The 16,862-nt window shown below is 37.7% G+C and overlaps 1 protein-coding gene across 13 annotated transcripts in view; it reads right to left on the bottom strand.

The window, feature by feature from the left end:
* Positions 1 to 16,862, bottom strand: part of AOPEP (aminopeptidase O (putative)) — a 161,637-nt gene that overhangs the window by 101,102 nt on the left and 43,673 nt on the right. For 11 of the 13 annotated variants that reach the window (XM_051777338.1, XM_051777340.1, XM_051777346.1 and 8 more), the window contains 4 exons: positions 7,522 to 7,711; positions 5,671 to 5,780; positions 2,577 to 2,679; positions 2,351 to 2,458 (listed from right to left, as the gene is read on the bottom strand). In XM_051777338.1, coding sequence (XP_051633298.1) covers positions 2,351 to 2,458; positions 2,577 to 2,679; positions 5,671 to 5,780; positions 7,522 to 7,711 — 511 coding nt within the window. The remainder of the gene's footprint in view (positions 1 to 2,350; positions 2,459 to 2,576; positions 2,680 to 5,670; positions 5,781 to 7,521; positions 7,712 to 16,862) is intronic. The other 2 variants (XM_051777344.1, XM_051777348.1) reach the window with 1 other exon arrangement.

Genomic DNA, 16,862 nt, shown 5'->3' with positions numbered 1-16,862 from the left:
TATGTTCAATTATCAGACAGCAATCCTTGGCCAGACAGTTCAAAAGTTTAAGCCCCAGGGATGGAGCCACTGACTGGCTTCAGTCAAAATTAGGATTTGTTGCCTGTTATAACAGACATAACTACATGAAAATTAAAGTCTGCAAACAATTCAATTCCCAAGATATTCCTATTTCAATATGAAGCAGAACAACAGCTTTAACTGTGTTAGGAGTATCAGTAACTCTCACTCCTTCCTTTTTAGTTATAGCAAATAACACTCCACTCATTATTTTAAAAGTTCCTTCAAAGCAATTAGTAAGTGGATTCTCTCATAGAAAGAAAACTGGCAGATTTTTTTAAAAATCCTTCTCAGAGATTCCAGACTTGCTTTACTCACCTATTGCTAACTCAATTAAAATAAACTACTATTAAAATCTTACTGAGCATGCAAATAAAACCAAGGAAAAAGGCAAACTGATGAACGTTTCACATCTGAAGTAATTTCCTTGCACCTGCAGCTCCCATCTAGGAAAATTACTACAAACACAACTGAAAACAAGACTAGTATTCATAACATGGGTAATTTTTCACTGGTTTTACTTTTCTTTATACCCAGAATTCCGAAGCTGGAAACTTTTACCATTATTTCAGACAAGGTGAAAATACAGCACTATGATATTTAAACTTACCATTTTCACCTCTATTTATTTTAAATCTTTTATTCATTTAAACACTGACAGCATGTTTGTTCAAGAAGAAACTTGAACAAGAAACTTTGTACTAACTTGATTTTATTGCTTCTGCATTTGCAATTCTTGCTGTGATTCATTATCTACCTATACCAGACACTAATATAAACACAATCTTTAAGACTAGTAGTATAATTTGCTGAGACATTTTGCAGCATTCAAACAATCTACTGACAACTCATCTCACATCAACCAGGAGCAACAAGTTAACTTCTTGTCATCAAAATATGAGCACCTTCCTTACCACCAGATTAAAACCCTGGGCTGCTTTTGTTGTTAGCAGTTTCATGATTTCTGTAATTTTCAAAATTTTTCTATCTGTGAAATAGTGAAGCATCATTTTTATGATTTTGGACACCATAACGTAGACAAGACTCCTACAGTCCCCGGCATTTTCCACACTATGCCACATGTGGTTCAGGGTGCCAGTAACAGGCACAGGAACAGCTGCATTAGTGTTCACCCCCCAACACACCAAATATTCCTCCACAGGGCAGAGCTGCTGTGTTGGAGCTGCTGTGCCCGACTCTTGGGTGACCTGACATATGAAAGAATTCCCAGGTCTGTGAGCTGCTTGTAAGATACATGGGCACACACCTCTCCCCACAAGAGTGAGACTCCAAACAGCAAGCATGCAAGCACAGGATCACTGTGGCTGGGAGACAAAGCAAGTGTTGGACTCCAGTCCTGCAAAATCAGAGGCCTTTGCTCTGTGTTGCAAGGAGACATTTATCACCACCCAGAACATCCTCAAAGAATTGAACCATAACTCCATATAAGATAGACCAGTAAAGAAACTGGTTTCGGAAATTCACTCATTCCCCTTCCCCTTTCTCTTCCTTTGCCTCTCATCACACTGCTCTTCCAGCAATGTTAAATATTTGTTGTGTCGTAGGTTTTGTTCCAGGACTGTTTTTAACCATATGAGTTCAGAGTCCTGGTTCACAGACACCCCCATGAGTGGTTGTTTTCACAGCATTACTTGCAGTGCTGTGGAACCAGCTGGATTCATCACCAATGACAGGATTCCTAGAACTTCAGGTTCACAGAGCTATGTAATTTCCTAAATCAAAACAAAACTAGAGCCAACAGTTACAGGACTTTTCCAGAAAGACCTAGAGGGAGGTAAATTTCTACCCATTTGGGTTTGTCCTCATAAGAAGGACACTGAAATGACAAGCATTAAACGAAGCAGCATGCAGAGAGGAAGAAAAGTCAGAAATATAATTTTTCCTCTTTCAGAAACAGAGGATCATCTGGTAAAAGACTGACTGATCAAAAGCAAAACTCATTAGCTAAAAGATTATGGGAGACAATTCCAGTAGGGTAAAATGACCCTATCTTTGATGTCAGTATCTATGAACATTGACCTTTCAGTGTAGCAAGTTAAAACAAATCACCCATTGTTTATATTATCAGATACTAACAAGGTGTCTGATTTATGTATAACTGTCAAAAAAATGTCCTGCCCTCTAGCAGGCAGTAATTTCACCCATATTGCCAAATGACAATTGCCTCTCTCTGTACAGCACAACCAGAAGTGAAGGTTTAGATAGTCAATCCAAAAGTTTGAATCTTTTTTTTTTTTCCAAAGGTGAAGCACAAGCCCAGGCACAGTACCTGAGAAAGGACGAGCTGCCCGTGGAACTTACAGACAAATTTTCGCAAAGACAGAAGGAATGAGGCCTCTCCTGCTGTCCTTGCCAGAGATCTCAAAAGGAAATAACCCTGCAAGACATTAAGGCAGAAACAAACAGGAAATTATGAATTTGCTGATGTCCAGAAGACAGAAATCTTTATCACATTCATAAAGCAACTTCAATAAAAATCAACTGACAACACTCACCTTCAAATAGTGAACCTGCATGAAGATTTTTTCTGCTTTAAGACCATATTTGACAACAGATGCTCCAGACTCACTCAATTCTCCTGTGCTCTCCTTGTTGGGCCTAAAATAGAAACACACTAATTAAGTTTTGGATAAGTAAGTAAAGAAGTAACTCACCCATTACTCATTCTAATAGTTGAAAGCATCGTAAATGGCACAGTAACTGCAGACACCTGTGATCAGTTCAGTCTTCATTACCCTGAATATATAATTTGACTTAGTCAAACAAATGAATTTCCTACTAAATTAAATCCATCACTAGGGTGGTGTACTCTTTTCACAGCCAGCACGACATCAAGTTCAACGTCATCCTCCAGTGCAAACAAGTTATGAACAAAGAGAAACAAAAAAACAAACGAGACATTTTAAGGGGAAGGGAAGAGGAAGGGGACAACAGTGAAGTCATTATGTTCAATTAGAGATTTCTCTTTATGTACCTGATCAGTGGCCTAATAGCTTACATGACTATACTTGCAAGAATAACCTCTTTCATCACATGCAACACTAAGATTTGCTGGTGCTGCCTTTCAGAGTTGCTGCCTGTTGAAAAGACACTCACCTATTTCCTTCTGACCTCTTTTTTCACAGGCATCTTATGACACAGGCATCTTATGACACGCTACTACAACATAATACCAAATGCCATAATAATAAGAAACATCAGGCTGGTAATCAGTTGGTTGAGTGGCTTTCACCTAGTCTAAACAAGTATTCATTTGCTGGATCAAAAGCTAATGGGATCAGCTGACAAGTTTGGGGCATATTTTTCCAGCTGTCAGGAGAAAGCACAGAAAATCATATGATTGTCCAACAGGGAACAAAAAAGTAATTAAGAATAAGCTTATGCTTGGGAAGAGTGGGTTGACTGATTTTTTTTTTCCTGACATGACTGGTAAGAAGTAACAAACAATTATCATTTACTTTTAATATCTGGTACAAAAACACAGGTTTGAACCAGCCCAAGCTTCAGCACAGGCTCAAAACCCAGCTCGGCTTCAGTCCTGTCCCTTCAGGGCAAGGACTGAAATTTTCTCCCTTACATACCAGTTTTGGAAAGCACAAGGATATACTTTCAGAAGGATAAAGAAAATAAAAAAACCCCAAGTAAACATGCAAAGAGAGAACCTATTCAAGTCCACACTACAACAAATAGTAGATAGTATTTATTTGTGACCGAAACCAGTAGAAAGTCCTTAAATGCAAGAAATGAGAGACACTAAAGAAGAAGAGATGGCCAGAATCACAAGCTGGAATCATGTGCCTCTCCTCAAGTGTTTATTAGAGGTATATTTTTTCAAATGAGAAATTATTTCCCACTCTTCTGTGTTAGCACTGAGAATACGACTACATAAAAGGTAAGCAGGATTCTTCTTCAGAGACTTAACTCTACTAACTGTGGAAGTCAACAGAAAGCTTAAGTTTCAATTTCAAAAGAAATCAATTCTTCCTGAGTTTCAATCTACAGGGGATTTTGATCCTTAGAAAAATTATTTTAAAAATTTACACAACATAACATTTTTTTAAAAATAACAGCTACATAATTAACACAAAAGACAACAAATGTGATTCCATACTTTTGAAAATGGAAAACACACATGCAGATAAGCCTCATATCACAAGAACCAATATTAAAACAAAATTATATAAAACAAATCAAAACCCCAGCACCTGTCAAGCAGTAGTTGTGCTGGCAGCAGCTCTATGACAGCCAGGGATAAACCCTGCTTTTGTATTTACACTTGTCATCAAATTGCATACTTACAAATGTGTAAATTCATTTACTCTGCTTACACACAGGATAACACAATTCATCAATAAACGCAAAGTAAACCAGACCATTGAAAGGCTACAGTTACAAAGTTGGTGATATGCTTTCAGATTACAGGAGGTCAAGGAGAAGAATTTCTATGCTAGTGAACAGTCTCTAGTGCCCAAAAGGCTTTCAGTTCCTACTGAGCAAGCACAAAAAGAAGGGAAGACCTTAAACGAATGAAATGGCAACAGTCTTCTAAAAACATTTAAAAGCTGATTACATAGAAGATGGGTATCAATTTGTTCTTCCACTTGGTGAAAGAAAAGAAGAAATCTACATAGTTTGAAATAAACAATATTTCAGCTGTGCTTTAGGAAGCAATTTTTTACTGTTAACACTAAGTTTAGCTGTCTTATTGAGACACTGAGACAGTTTGGCCCTCTTATGAAAACTTTTTTGTTGGAGCTTTCTAAAAACATGTCAGTAACAACCCACTTGGGATGGTCTGTGTGTGTGGCCTGTATTCCAGAGCAGGAAAATGGGCTCCGTAATCTCTTGAAATTTGTCCATATTTCTGGTCACTGTTGGCCTAACTTGAACTGGGATTAGTAAGGTGTTTTTCTTGGTGGAAGGCTGTGGGGAGACGAGCAGTGGAGACTCAGCAGTTCCAGAGTCAGGCAGACACTCCAGATCAGAGGCTGTGGCAACTTTCCAAGCCACCAGTCACAGCTGCCCAGATTATTAATCACTGAGAAAGCAAGAATGTCTTTAACTACCCGAAAAGCAGCCTTGAGCTTAGCATCTCGTACCTAAAGACCAGAATATATTTTCAATATCATTACTAGTAATTTCTAAAGAGAAAGTAGATTTATATAGTTCACTATGCTTTTTCCTTGTGTTTTAAAGCTTCACTCAGCTTGGCAGTTAGATACCATGATAATGTATGTGCTTGTCTCCAGCCACAGAAAATGAATCTGTTACAGCTTCCAACAGAGAACTTTGTTCAGGAAATGGCTTTTTTCCCCCTGAATAGTGGCTCTTGTAAACTGCTTAGAGAGATTTCATATCAAACTAAATCCCATGGTTTCTGAAAGCTTTCTAAAACAAAGGGAGAAGCAATTGCATTACAGTCAAGATGAACAACCTAGTCAATTTAATTTGCATTTTATTTTTTCATTAGAAGGAAATAAGGAAACGCAGTGGATTTAATCAGATTGTTTGGATGTATACCTTTTGAAGGGAGACAATGTGGAAAACAGGAGAGGGAGCACATGCAAGACAATGCTGTCATGCTGTTACCTCAAAACTTGCAGCTCTTCCTCAGAGTTCTGCACCTCATCCCTGAGGCGGTGCCAGCGAAGCAAAGCTTTCAGCTCCTGCTGCCCTTTTACCTCTTCATGGGAGAGCTGCTTGGGACACAAACACACACAGAGCACTGAGTGCTGCTTCCCCACACACAATAACAACCTTCAGAACAAGAAACTTGTTTTGTTTCTCTTTAATATTTAGAAGATGTATGAAACATACCAATATCAATTATTAAAAAAAGGAAAAAAAAAAAAAGAGCCAAAAAATAACGGTTGCTGCTATGAGAGTTAACAGCACCACGAGGTAAAACAAAACCCTCACTGTGCACATCAAATCAACAGACTGTTAAATAGTTCTGACTGAGGAGAGAGATGAGCATGTTGATTTCCCTTTAGTGACTGGCAATGAATGAACTGAATATAGGTTGCCAGTATATACGCCAGTATAGGTACCTGGCATAGAGGATTTTATGGCATCTTTACCCAGCTTTAAAGCTCAGAGCTGCATTGTGTCCTGACTTCATTCCTCTTTCCTACTATTCCTGCTACACTTGTGAAAGCTCCTGTGGTATTTTCCCCCATTTATGTAATATTAACAGAGATTCATACTTATGAAATAAATGCCAGGTTGTCAGCTGACAAATAAATACTAATTCATGTTTCTCTATTATAAGAATAGTTGTGAGATGAGAGAAAGCAAAAGCAGCTAATACTACCCTGAATTACATTCAGTCACAACTGAAATTACTGTCATGCACTATAGAACATACTCATAATCCTAAAATTGTATGATTGAATAGCTTCAAAACTACTCAATAATGTTTAAAAGGTATCCCTTATACATTAACAAGGGAACTCATCACACTGTTTTGTTGCTTACTCCTTTCCATTCAGCTACAAGGAAGGTGTCTACTACAATCAAAATGCTTTCAGGTGACTCACAAAAGTAAAGAATTCATGTAACAGCTCACAGCAGTGTTGTGATGCTCAATGCAAGGGTACAAATGAGTTTTGGAACCAAAATGGAAAAGCCACATGTTTGGACAGCCTCTCTTTTTCCGTTTTGTTTGGTGCTGTAAGTTGCCTGATACTTAATAACATGGAGGTATGGAAGAGTGCATTGTGCTAGATCCCAGTTCAGCCTGCTCCTCCTCAGGTGGAAGCCTGCAGAGCTCAGGGGCAGAACCTGGCACAGCCACAGGAAGAAATGACTGACACACGAAATGCTTGAGGAAGCAGAGGTACTACAAAAGTAAGAACTGCACCAGAAAAACACTTCACAAGCTGACAGGCAACTTAAGAGCTTTTCACCTTAAGCAGGCGACGATTTCTAAGCCTCTGACATGAGAGTAACTCTTGTTGGGCATGTAAGAGAAAAAAAAGTGAAGTTCCCTATTTTAAATCATCTTCCATTCTGCTTTGAGGTTAACTTCTTGGCCATCCCTTGGACAAAACAGAACATTTTCATTATGTACCTGGAATATTACAATATGCAATAAGACTCTGTTGATTGTTCCAGCTTCAGGTACACCATATAAGTGGAAACAATGCAGAGCCATTGTTTGATAGCTGAATTTTAATAACTGAGTAGTACATCTGTGGAAAGGTAATAACTGACAAACAGACATTTCCATTCTCGTTTGCACTGACCTCTACCACCATGAAGATTTGTGTTCAATGTGGATCACATTTTTTTAAATCAAGTTAGCATGCATATTCTAATATTATTTTAAAATACTTTTCTTCACAACAGAGGAGGTTTAATTTATCTCTAATGCATGCCACGTATATAATTTTGATTTCCACGTTAATTCAATTTTGAAACAATGTACCATCACCTTACCTGTTGTGCCCTAGCCCAAAATACATCTTCTAAAAAAGTGGCAAAGCCTTCACTGATCCACTCTTCAGTCCAGTCCCGAGCACCAATGGCCAGCCCAAACCAAGCATGAGCGATCTCATGGCACAGACGAGTTCCACATAGATGGCTCCCTCCTGGCAGGACACTCTGGGACAGGAAGATGATGTGTGGGCTGCACAAAACCAGTGACAGAATACATTACTGACCTGTTACAACATGCATTGCATGGCCACCAAAATAAGGGAACCAAAGTATGGCCTGGATTGAAGGGATTTTAAAGATCATCAAGTCACAGCCCCCTCTGTGGACAGGGACACCTTTCACCACATCAGGTTGCTCAGAGCCCCATCCAACCTGGCCTTGAACAGACCAAGTGATGGGGCACCCACAGCTTCTCTAGGAAACTTCCAGTGCCTCACTGTCATCACAGGGAAGCATTTTTTCTTATTATCTAATCTAAATCCATTCTCTTTCAGTTTGAAAGCGTTCCCCCATGTCCTGTCACTACATGCTCTTGTAACAAGCCCCTCTTCAGCTTTCCTGTAGGCTCCCTTCAGGTAGGCTCTATTAGCCTCTAAGCTTCTTATTAGTATATGCATGCTAGGTCATGACTCACAGTTTATAGCTCAAGCGTTTTTAGGAATTAAGTTGTACTTTCTTGTTGGTTGGCAGAGAATCAAACTAAAATTCCAAGCAGCTGCATTGCATTCAACCGTCAAACAGCTACTACCTGTAAGAAGTAACTGAAACCAAAGTTACTTTCAAACTACAAGACTGATTTATTTCATTAGAAACATTCATCACAGAGAGATGAGCAGGTGTGAATACAGGCAACGAGAATTCACCAGTTAAATGATCAAAGATGGAAATAAATAAAGCAGAAACGTTTATTTAAAAAACAAATCACTATCACTATGTTACTGAAAGTAACAAGAGTAATGTAGAGTAAAACACATGTGCTTGTTAAAGCCTATAACAAGCTAAGAAGATACCATCTCATGGTAACAGCTGATCGTGTCTGCAAATGCAAAGGAAGAACATGTTTTACCACAACCACTAAAGTGAGAAGATGTGAGTATCTGCTTTTCACAACATTGGGGGAACAATCCAATCTGTATCTACTCTGCTTTGGACTCAAATACTGTAAAAAGACATTGGGGGGAAAACTATTATAAATTATCACTCTGCTATTGAAAACAGACTGAACTGCAAGTTACTGCAGTTCCATGTTCTACTGCAAGGCAGATTCTGCTATGCTTACAGACATCAGAGACCTTAACTTCTCAAAAGCTATAAAATTTCTAAAACTAACTATATCTAGGAAATAAAAGTAGCACAATTAAGCCCTCTGACTAATGTGCAAGGTTATTAGTGCACTATGTCACAGACAGAGTAGCAAGGGCACAAACCAAGAGGACCATCTGCAGAGTACTCCTGCACTAACCCAGAGTGTCCATCATCTGCACTTCAACTCTTTTCTCACTTCCAGTCAGTTAGAAAAGAAATAAAGCACAATGGTGATACCTTCAAGACCACATGTCTTTAAAACTTGTTTTTAAAGCATGGGAGGGGAGTGTGTGGCCTTAAGGCATTTCCAAGAGTCAAATATTATTCATCAGCATTCCAAAAAGCTTCCCCACCCGCCCTACCCTTCCGTTGGAAATGTTCAAACACCCACATTTTTCTTGCAACCAGTTGAATGTCTGGAACTGAGACCATAAAAGATGATATGCACTCATACTCAACAACCATCTCCTCATTAAAAAATCATAGTTACCCAGCCAAGCAAGTTAATACATTTCAATCAGATGGTATTGTAGGAAACAATGTAAGAAATTAAAGAACTAAATTGAGGAACCAAGTTAACACAGAACGAAGTAAGAAAAAACAGCAGCTATCCAAATCTTTACCAAAACCAATTCTGATTAAGAGAAGGAAGGGAGGGAGAGAGAGATGGGGGGAAGGTGCAAACACAGAAGCTGTAGAACACGATTGATCTTTTATTATAAAACCTGTGATGAGAAGAATAACCACAACTTTGAGGACATTACTTCAGTCAGTTTTAAGTAAATGATCCCTCCCCTCACTGTGGCACATGTACATGCTGCAAAGAAAAACTACAGAAACAGGCCAAGTAAATAACATTACAGACAAACTGCTGACAACATTTCCATTAAGGACGACAAAAGTAACTTCACACCTTATAAACAGGGTCACTGAACAGTTGTACATTTTAAGTCTACAGCAGGTAAATATATAATAAAAGTAAAGACTGTATTTCCTGCTTTTTCCAATCACTTAAAAACCAGAAATGCTACAATTGTGAACAATATTCTCCTTTATAGAAGGATTACAAATCATTTCAGTGAGAAAAATGTTTAGGAGTTAAATTTTGGCCAAAGACTATGAGTACAGCTTCCTAAAAGGCCAAAAATTAGATTATGTGCTGCAGCAGAGTTTAATTTTAAAATCTGAGTACAGCCAGCAACCTCCTTTCCAGAGAACACCTTAAATGATTCCTTTTATTTTGTTTGCCCTTAAAAACCAGTTCTATCTCCAATTCAGAGCAGTGCAAAGTTCCCATTTGTCTTAAGACCAGTTTTATCAAACTGAACTGTCTCTGGAACATGTCCAGCACCTATTAGTTTCGGGAAAAGTTTCACTCTGTGTATTTCTTTAAAACACAGATTCTCTATTTTCAATGCACGTTTGAACTTCAGAAACTCTGCTCTGCCTCTACTGATACCAACCAAATCTACATTTCTAACATCATCTAGGATGTGCAGTGTTCACAGAATCACCGAATGGCTTGGAGTGGAAAAGACCTTAAAGATCACATAGTTCCAACTCCTCTGCCAGGGGCAGGAACACCTTTGACTAGACCAGGTTGCTCAGTGCCCCAGCCAATGTGGCTTAAACACTCACAGGGATCTACAACTTCTCTGGGAAACCTATTCCAGTGCCTCACCACCCTCACAGGAAGGAGTTTTCACCCAATATCCAATGTAAACCTACTCTCTCTCAGTTTGAAGCCATTTCCCCTTGACCAGGCCTTACATGCCCATGTAGAAAATCCCCCTAGATCCTTCCTGTGGGCTCCTTTAAGGTACTGGAAGACACCAATTAGGTCACCCTGAAAGCTTCTCCTTTCCAGGCTGAACAATCCCAATTCTCTCAGCCTTTCCTCATGGAGGAAGTGCTTTATCCCTCTAACCATCCTGGTGACCCTCCTCTGGACTCATTTGAATAGGTCAGTGTGTTTGGGGAATGTTATGAATGTTACTAATTGCACAACACAACAGTGTTGTTCCTAAAAAAATAATTCAAGAAGGTGTCTAAGTGAAAAATAAGATAACTGGAATGGTAATTAAATTGCAAGACTTTTTTTTTTATTGCAACTTTCTTGTTTTTTAACCAGAAGATAAATTTGGCCTTCCTACCATCTGTTTGATTTACTAGGAACAAATTATAAAGCTTGATATCCATTTCTTTGATTTTAATTGCAAAGGAAAGAAATCCATTCACCCATAAGGAATGGACAAGGGTTTACCTCAGAAATTACATCAAGACCTGACGAGGTCTTTGCATCTTATAAAAGCTTCTAGGAAGTTTCTAAAGCAGGCCAGAACAGGCTGGCTGGATGTGGTAAGAAAGATGCAAAACCTCTCCTAGTTAACAAAAAAAACAACCACCCCACCAGTCCTTGCCAGGAAGCTGGACAAGTTCGCAACAGCTCTTACAGAAAAGGAAGTTAATTACTTGTTTTCAACAAGTATACACTTGGTTACACTTCCACAGCAAAAGAGAATTATTCTGATGAGAATCACACACTCATAACTTAGATGTTTGCATTGCTGGGTTGGAAGAAGGAACAAGTTCCCTCCCCCACTTAAAATGCAGTTAAGGGAAATCTTGACACTGTAACTATGACATGAATACATATAAAGGAAAAACTGAGCCCTGAAGGAAAGAAATTATTGGTGTGAAAGGCTAAAGAGTCCTGATGTTCCAATCATTCAAATCCACCCATGCAGATATTCTCAAGATATATAAGATATTTTTAATAGACCTTATTAAACCACTGACCTCAACCCACTGATTCAGCCTGTCCAGACCCATGTGCAGAGCCTTCCTACCATCCACAGATCAACACTCCCACTCAACTTGGTGTTGTCTGCATATGAACAATCTGGTAGTAATGCAACTAATTCCTTCAAACAATTATGCCTCATACTCTCTCTTATACTCAGGGCACACACTTTGACAGGGGTAAGACAAGCACCTTTCATTGGGTTTTTACAAAAAATCACAACACAGCTTCTGTGTGGCTGATATGCTGCTGCACTCATATCCAATAAATTCTGCTTGTTCAAAATACTCTGATGTGGGAAACAAATCAAGAAGGAAACAGAGAATGTTGTATTTTCCGTGCAGACTTGGGTCTCATGTCTGAGATTCAAGCATTGCCAGTAAACTAACCCAATCTGTAACAGTCATGAGGAACTAGAGGAGACAAGAACAACCAGCAGTCAAGAAACAACTGTGGAGGTGAGGAGTTATTCACCAGCTGACCCCTGATGCTCCCAGGACATCTAACAGCAGGTCTAGCTCACTACTTTTCATCTTACACATTCTGTATCACTATGAAGAATTTGCAGGGCATGAACCTTTCCCATAACTCTCCAGATATTGTTTCCTAATGTCTTATGTAAGCACAGCAGTATCAATTCATTCAGAAATTTCCACAATCCCAGGATTTGTGACAGGCAGCAAATTGCCTGGTACTGTAAAGAGAAAGAAGCAAACACAGAAAATCATGCAGTGGGGGAAAAGAAAGAATTACGGATTCAAAACCTCAAGCTCCCATCAAGAATTTTTTAATACAGATTTGTTTGAAAGCTCCCGCTTCCCAAAAAACACAAAGTAATGCATTCTATTATAAAAATCAATTACACAATACATCCTAGGAACGAATGGCTACAATAGTGCCAAAAATCTTACAGCCAGCTTTCCAAGAGAAACACCTGGAGGGACTACAGCTTTTCATGTTGTATAGCACAGAATGAATTTTTCATATTTAACTGATTATGGGTAAGTGCCAATACAACTACATCAATAAATATAAGCACCTGTTTAACTCAAAAAAACCCAACAATCAAGCCAACTCTATATTTTATGTATCTTGATTTTTAACCTTCACACTTCACTTGCAATTGCTCCTCAAAAAGCACTGACACTGCTGACTATTGAAAATAGTTTGTGACACCAATTTCCAGAGCCCTTAGTAAATACTCATAGTATCAAATTGTACTGTTCAGAGCAGTAATTTCCAAACAAATCCTACAAGCTACAATTCTATAAGGTTATTTTTATTTTTCTTGAAAACCGGATAGATTGGAAGTCAATCTAGAGTACTTCAGTTAAAGAGTAAGAAATAAAGATGAAGAAAATAAAAATATTTCTAGTCCAGATTGTTCAGCAAAATATCTTAACTTTTTTTCATATTAATATCTTTTTTTATTTTATGTAAGACAGCAGATAGATCACAAAAATAATAAAACATCCCTACCCCTGCTTATATAGGTAGGATCACAAAAGAGGGTCGAAGGAAAAATTTTGCTCATGTCTAAGGAGCCAGAGGAAATACCATGTTCCCACTAATTCCAATAAGAATTTTATATATATAGATATAAATGCAATATTTGGTTAACATTCTGAATTTGCTACATTCCAGATTTTATATGAAACTTTTAGCACATTTCCCTGAGTCCTTCCAAATATTAGAGACTGTCAACTGAAGAAAGCATTTAAAAATCCCAACAGTTATGCTATTAGCCATGCGAAAATGCTTAATAAGAAATAATAGTGTGGAAAGTCTCTGTTAGAACCCTTCATTTATACTAATTTTCTCTCACTTAAAACTGATTTATATTAGGACCACAAAATCAACCTTATGCATTTGCTGAAATAAAAAAAGTGAACAGAAAATAGCAATGGATAGACACTGGTCATTGTAATTATTTTAATTGATCATATTATTTTTACAAGAAGTGAGTGATGGAAATAGATGCAGGTACACCTCTCATTTCATAAATATGAAATACTTTTGTGTGATAGTATTTTTGTTTGTTTCCTTCTAGAATGCCAGAGGGAAGGCTTAAAAAGAAGATTCTTTTGTATTATACTAGAAATGAACACATCATTTGTCTCATTGACTTTCCAAACTATTCTTTGTATTCTTGCTAAAAATTATCACTATGATGAACAGTCGCTAACAACGTTCCTCAGTTCTAGTCATTGTGTCACTGATGGATGACATCACTTGATCGTGGATGGATTTCATTATTTGTAGCTTTCCATCATTGTTATTAAGGGATCTGGATTTCCTTTCAGCACATCAGGAAGTTTCTGGCAGATATTATTAGCACAGCTGAGAGACAAAGTGCAAATAACCAACTCCAACAGTGAGACAGAGAGAGCACCACGTGTGAGCTTCCCCACACCCAGGGACAATCCACTCAAGCTCGGGGTCTGTTCATTGCTGGGCACAAAAAGTGACAGGGATAAGGCAAAATAAAATAAGAATGGGTTGGATCTTTCTACATTTAATATACAGAAGAAAGTTTTTACCCACAACAAAAAAGTAAAACCAACAAAAAAGGAAAGAGTTTGCTTGTTCTTGGAGTGTTTCAGGATTCTTTTCTCAGTGTAAAGTCCTGTGGTATCTGAAAGCAACACGGAAATGAAATCTGCTTGAAGGCAAAAGTGATTCTTATTAAATCTCTGTGAAGAAAGAGCAGCATCACAAACCAAACCAAGCCTCAAGAACGCTCTCGTTTTTCAAGCATTCCTATCACAAATACTTCATCTGAAGAATGAGCAAACTCCACATATATCCCTGAATCATTCAGGAAATCCCAAACATTACTGGAGGAGAGAGTGCTATAAATCCCTGATATTTCCAAGAAAAAATAAATAAAAAGGTAAAGCTCAGGTTTTTTTAAAAAAATATCAGAACTTCTTAGATCATAAAAGAGGCACAGATCCAATTCTTTTAAATTTTCAGTTCATATCTATTATACTCTTGCTCCTTGTACCAACTATAAATGTGGGAGCAAACAAGAACATTACCCAATTCACATGTGATCTAATTTTTGCCTATGTGCAATATAACCCATAATTCTTGCTTTTAAGAATTGGTACTCAAAAATCCATTTTCTGAAGTCTTTCATGTTACTTACAAGAACGGTGCAGAATGGTGCAAATTCAACACTGTCAAGTCTATTCTGATTTTCTACATCCCTGCTAAAATGCATTATTTCTATTGTGCCTTTATCCTTTATACAAATGCACGCTCACCTTAAAAATGTTTCAGGCAGCAGAATTTTAACAAATTAGTCCTACTCTCATCCATTACCTGTTTTTTCTTATTTTTGTCATCTATAAACAGTACATAAACTGATATAAATTGCATGCTTATTTCCTTGGTTTACTCTGAGCAGCAGACACACAACCCTCCTCCTTTGTGTGCCTCCATCAATAAGGTATCTGTTGTGCTTTTGCACAAAGAACAAAGATGCCTTTATCAATTCTCAGAAGTCTGTAGGACAAACCATTCATGTTGTCAAACCCCCTAAAACACTCCCAGCAAATAACGAAATCCACCAGTGACAAATGTCAACATACTAATTTGTAAAATACAGAACAAAAGGAACATTCAGAAGAGGTGCTTCATTTCATGTTATATCAGCCCTTCAATTTGTAACAACTTCATGGTAGCCCACAGATAATGCAACATTAGAACAGAAGAGCACTATGATTATTAAAACTAAAACAATCTACTCTTCTTATAATAAATGCTAAGAAGTTCCACAAAACTGTAAACAAAATCTTTTGGAAACATCAGCCTCCTTGTCATGCATTCATTTTCCTCCTTTTTGGAATATTATTTACAAGTAAAATATTACACACAAACACTGATTCTCTTACACACACAGTCCCATTTATTGTTCTGATGGAAAAATAAGATTAAATTACATTATATCCAGTGAAATAAGAGCTTCAGTGTGCCTCAGCAATACTTTATCATTTATACAGGACATCCAGCTATTATTATCAAATCATATAGCAAGGGCATGGTTTAACTTGAAGTAGCCAGTGTGCATGTGAATTACTTCATTCATCATATAAAGACATTGAGCTGTTATTACTGAAGCACATATCAAGGGATGGTGTGACTGGAAACAGCATAACTGAGAACTGTGATCAACTGATATAATAGGAAGTATCACACACTAATGAACTTTCACTCTGTTTCATCTTCTATCAACTCATCTTTTCATACACCTCCAAATTTGTTTCAGATCACCACAAGGACTAAACAAATATTTTCCCTGTTGTCCAGGACGCTGATGCAGAACACATTTACTTCTTCTCTTTGAAGATACCAAAAAGAAGCAAACACCTTTATATTCTATAAACATCGACTGCATCCAACATTTCTTAGATTTCCAACAGTGGCCTGATGACCTGTGCTTTGTGAATTCATCCAATCCACTTGAATATAGAATGGCAGTTCTGAAATTGTTAATTGATAATGCCAAGTTCTGTATTTGGCAAACTGCTAACGCTAACACAGATTCTATTAGCAAGTATTTTTCCAAGTCCAAAAGAATACAGGTGGTTTCCCACCTTGCAAGACCACAGAAACTAAACTACCATGGGTCAAAAGACACTCATTTTGAGGTGTTTTTGTTTAGTTGCTGTGTTGTTGGGGTTTTTTTAAATCACTGAGGAAATTAAATTTTAAAATAAGCAGAGAATTTATGATTGCTTCCCACATACTGTCCTGACAACAGTTCTGCTAATAGACTAAACACTCCCTCTTTTTGTGAGACCATGCATTCATATTTGCATGTGGATATTGACCTCTCACACAACATGACCCTATTCCAAAATTTCTAACAATACCAAAGAGAATTAAGTTTCCAGTTAAAATCCAGTTAATAACAGTTATTGGTTGGATACTTCCCTGAAGAGTCAGTTGGGTCTATGTCTTGCCAAATGGTTAAAATTTGTTTCTACATATTCTTGCCAGCACCGATCAATTTGTTTGAAACCTCCAATGGTATTTGGCATTTACATCAGTTTAGATTTATTAACCTGAAGATCAAAAAGTTGTGTAAAGTGTATAATTTTTCAGAAAGTACAGACCAAAGTTTCCAAATAGGTAGCAATTTTACAGCCCAGTCCAGTCCCACTGCTGTAAATCTAGTCAATCTCCACAAACAGTGTTATTTCTTTACCTTTTTAGTGTTAGCAGA

This window comes from Manacus candei, unplaced genomic scaffold (assembly GCF_025592945.1).
Source record: "Manacus candei isolate 608988 ecotype Guabito, Panama unplaced genomic scaffold, ASM2559294v1 h1tg000010l, whole genome shotgun sequence".
Classification (NCBI taxonomy): domain Eukaryota; kingdom Metazoa; phylum Chordata; class Aves; order Passeriformes; family Pipridae; genus Manacus; species Manacus candei.
This window is presented reverse-complemented; position numbering and strand designations above follow the sequence as displayed.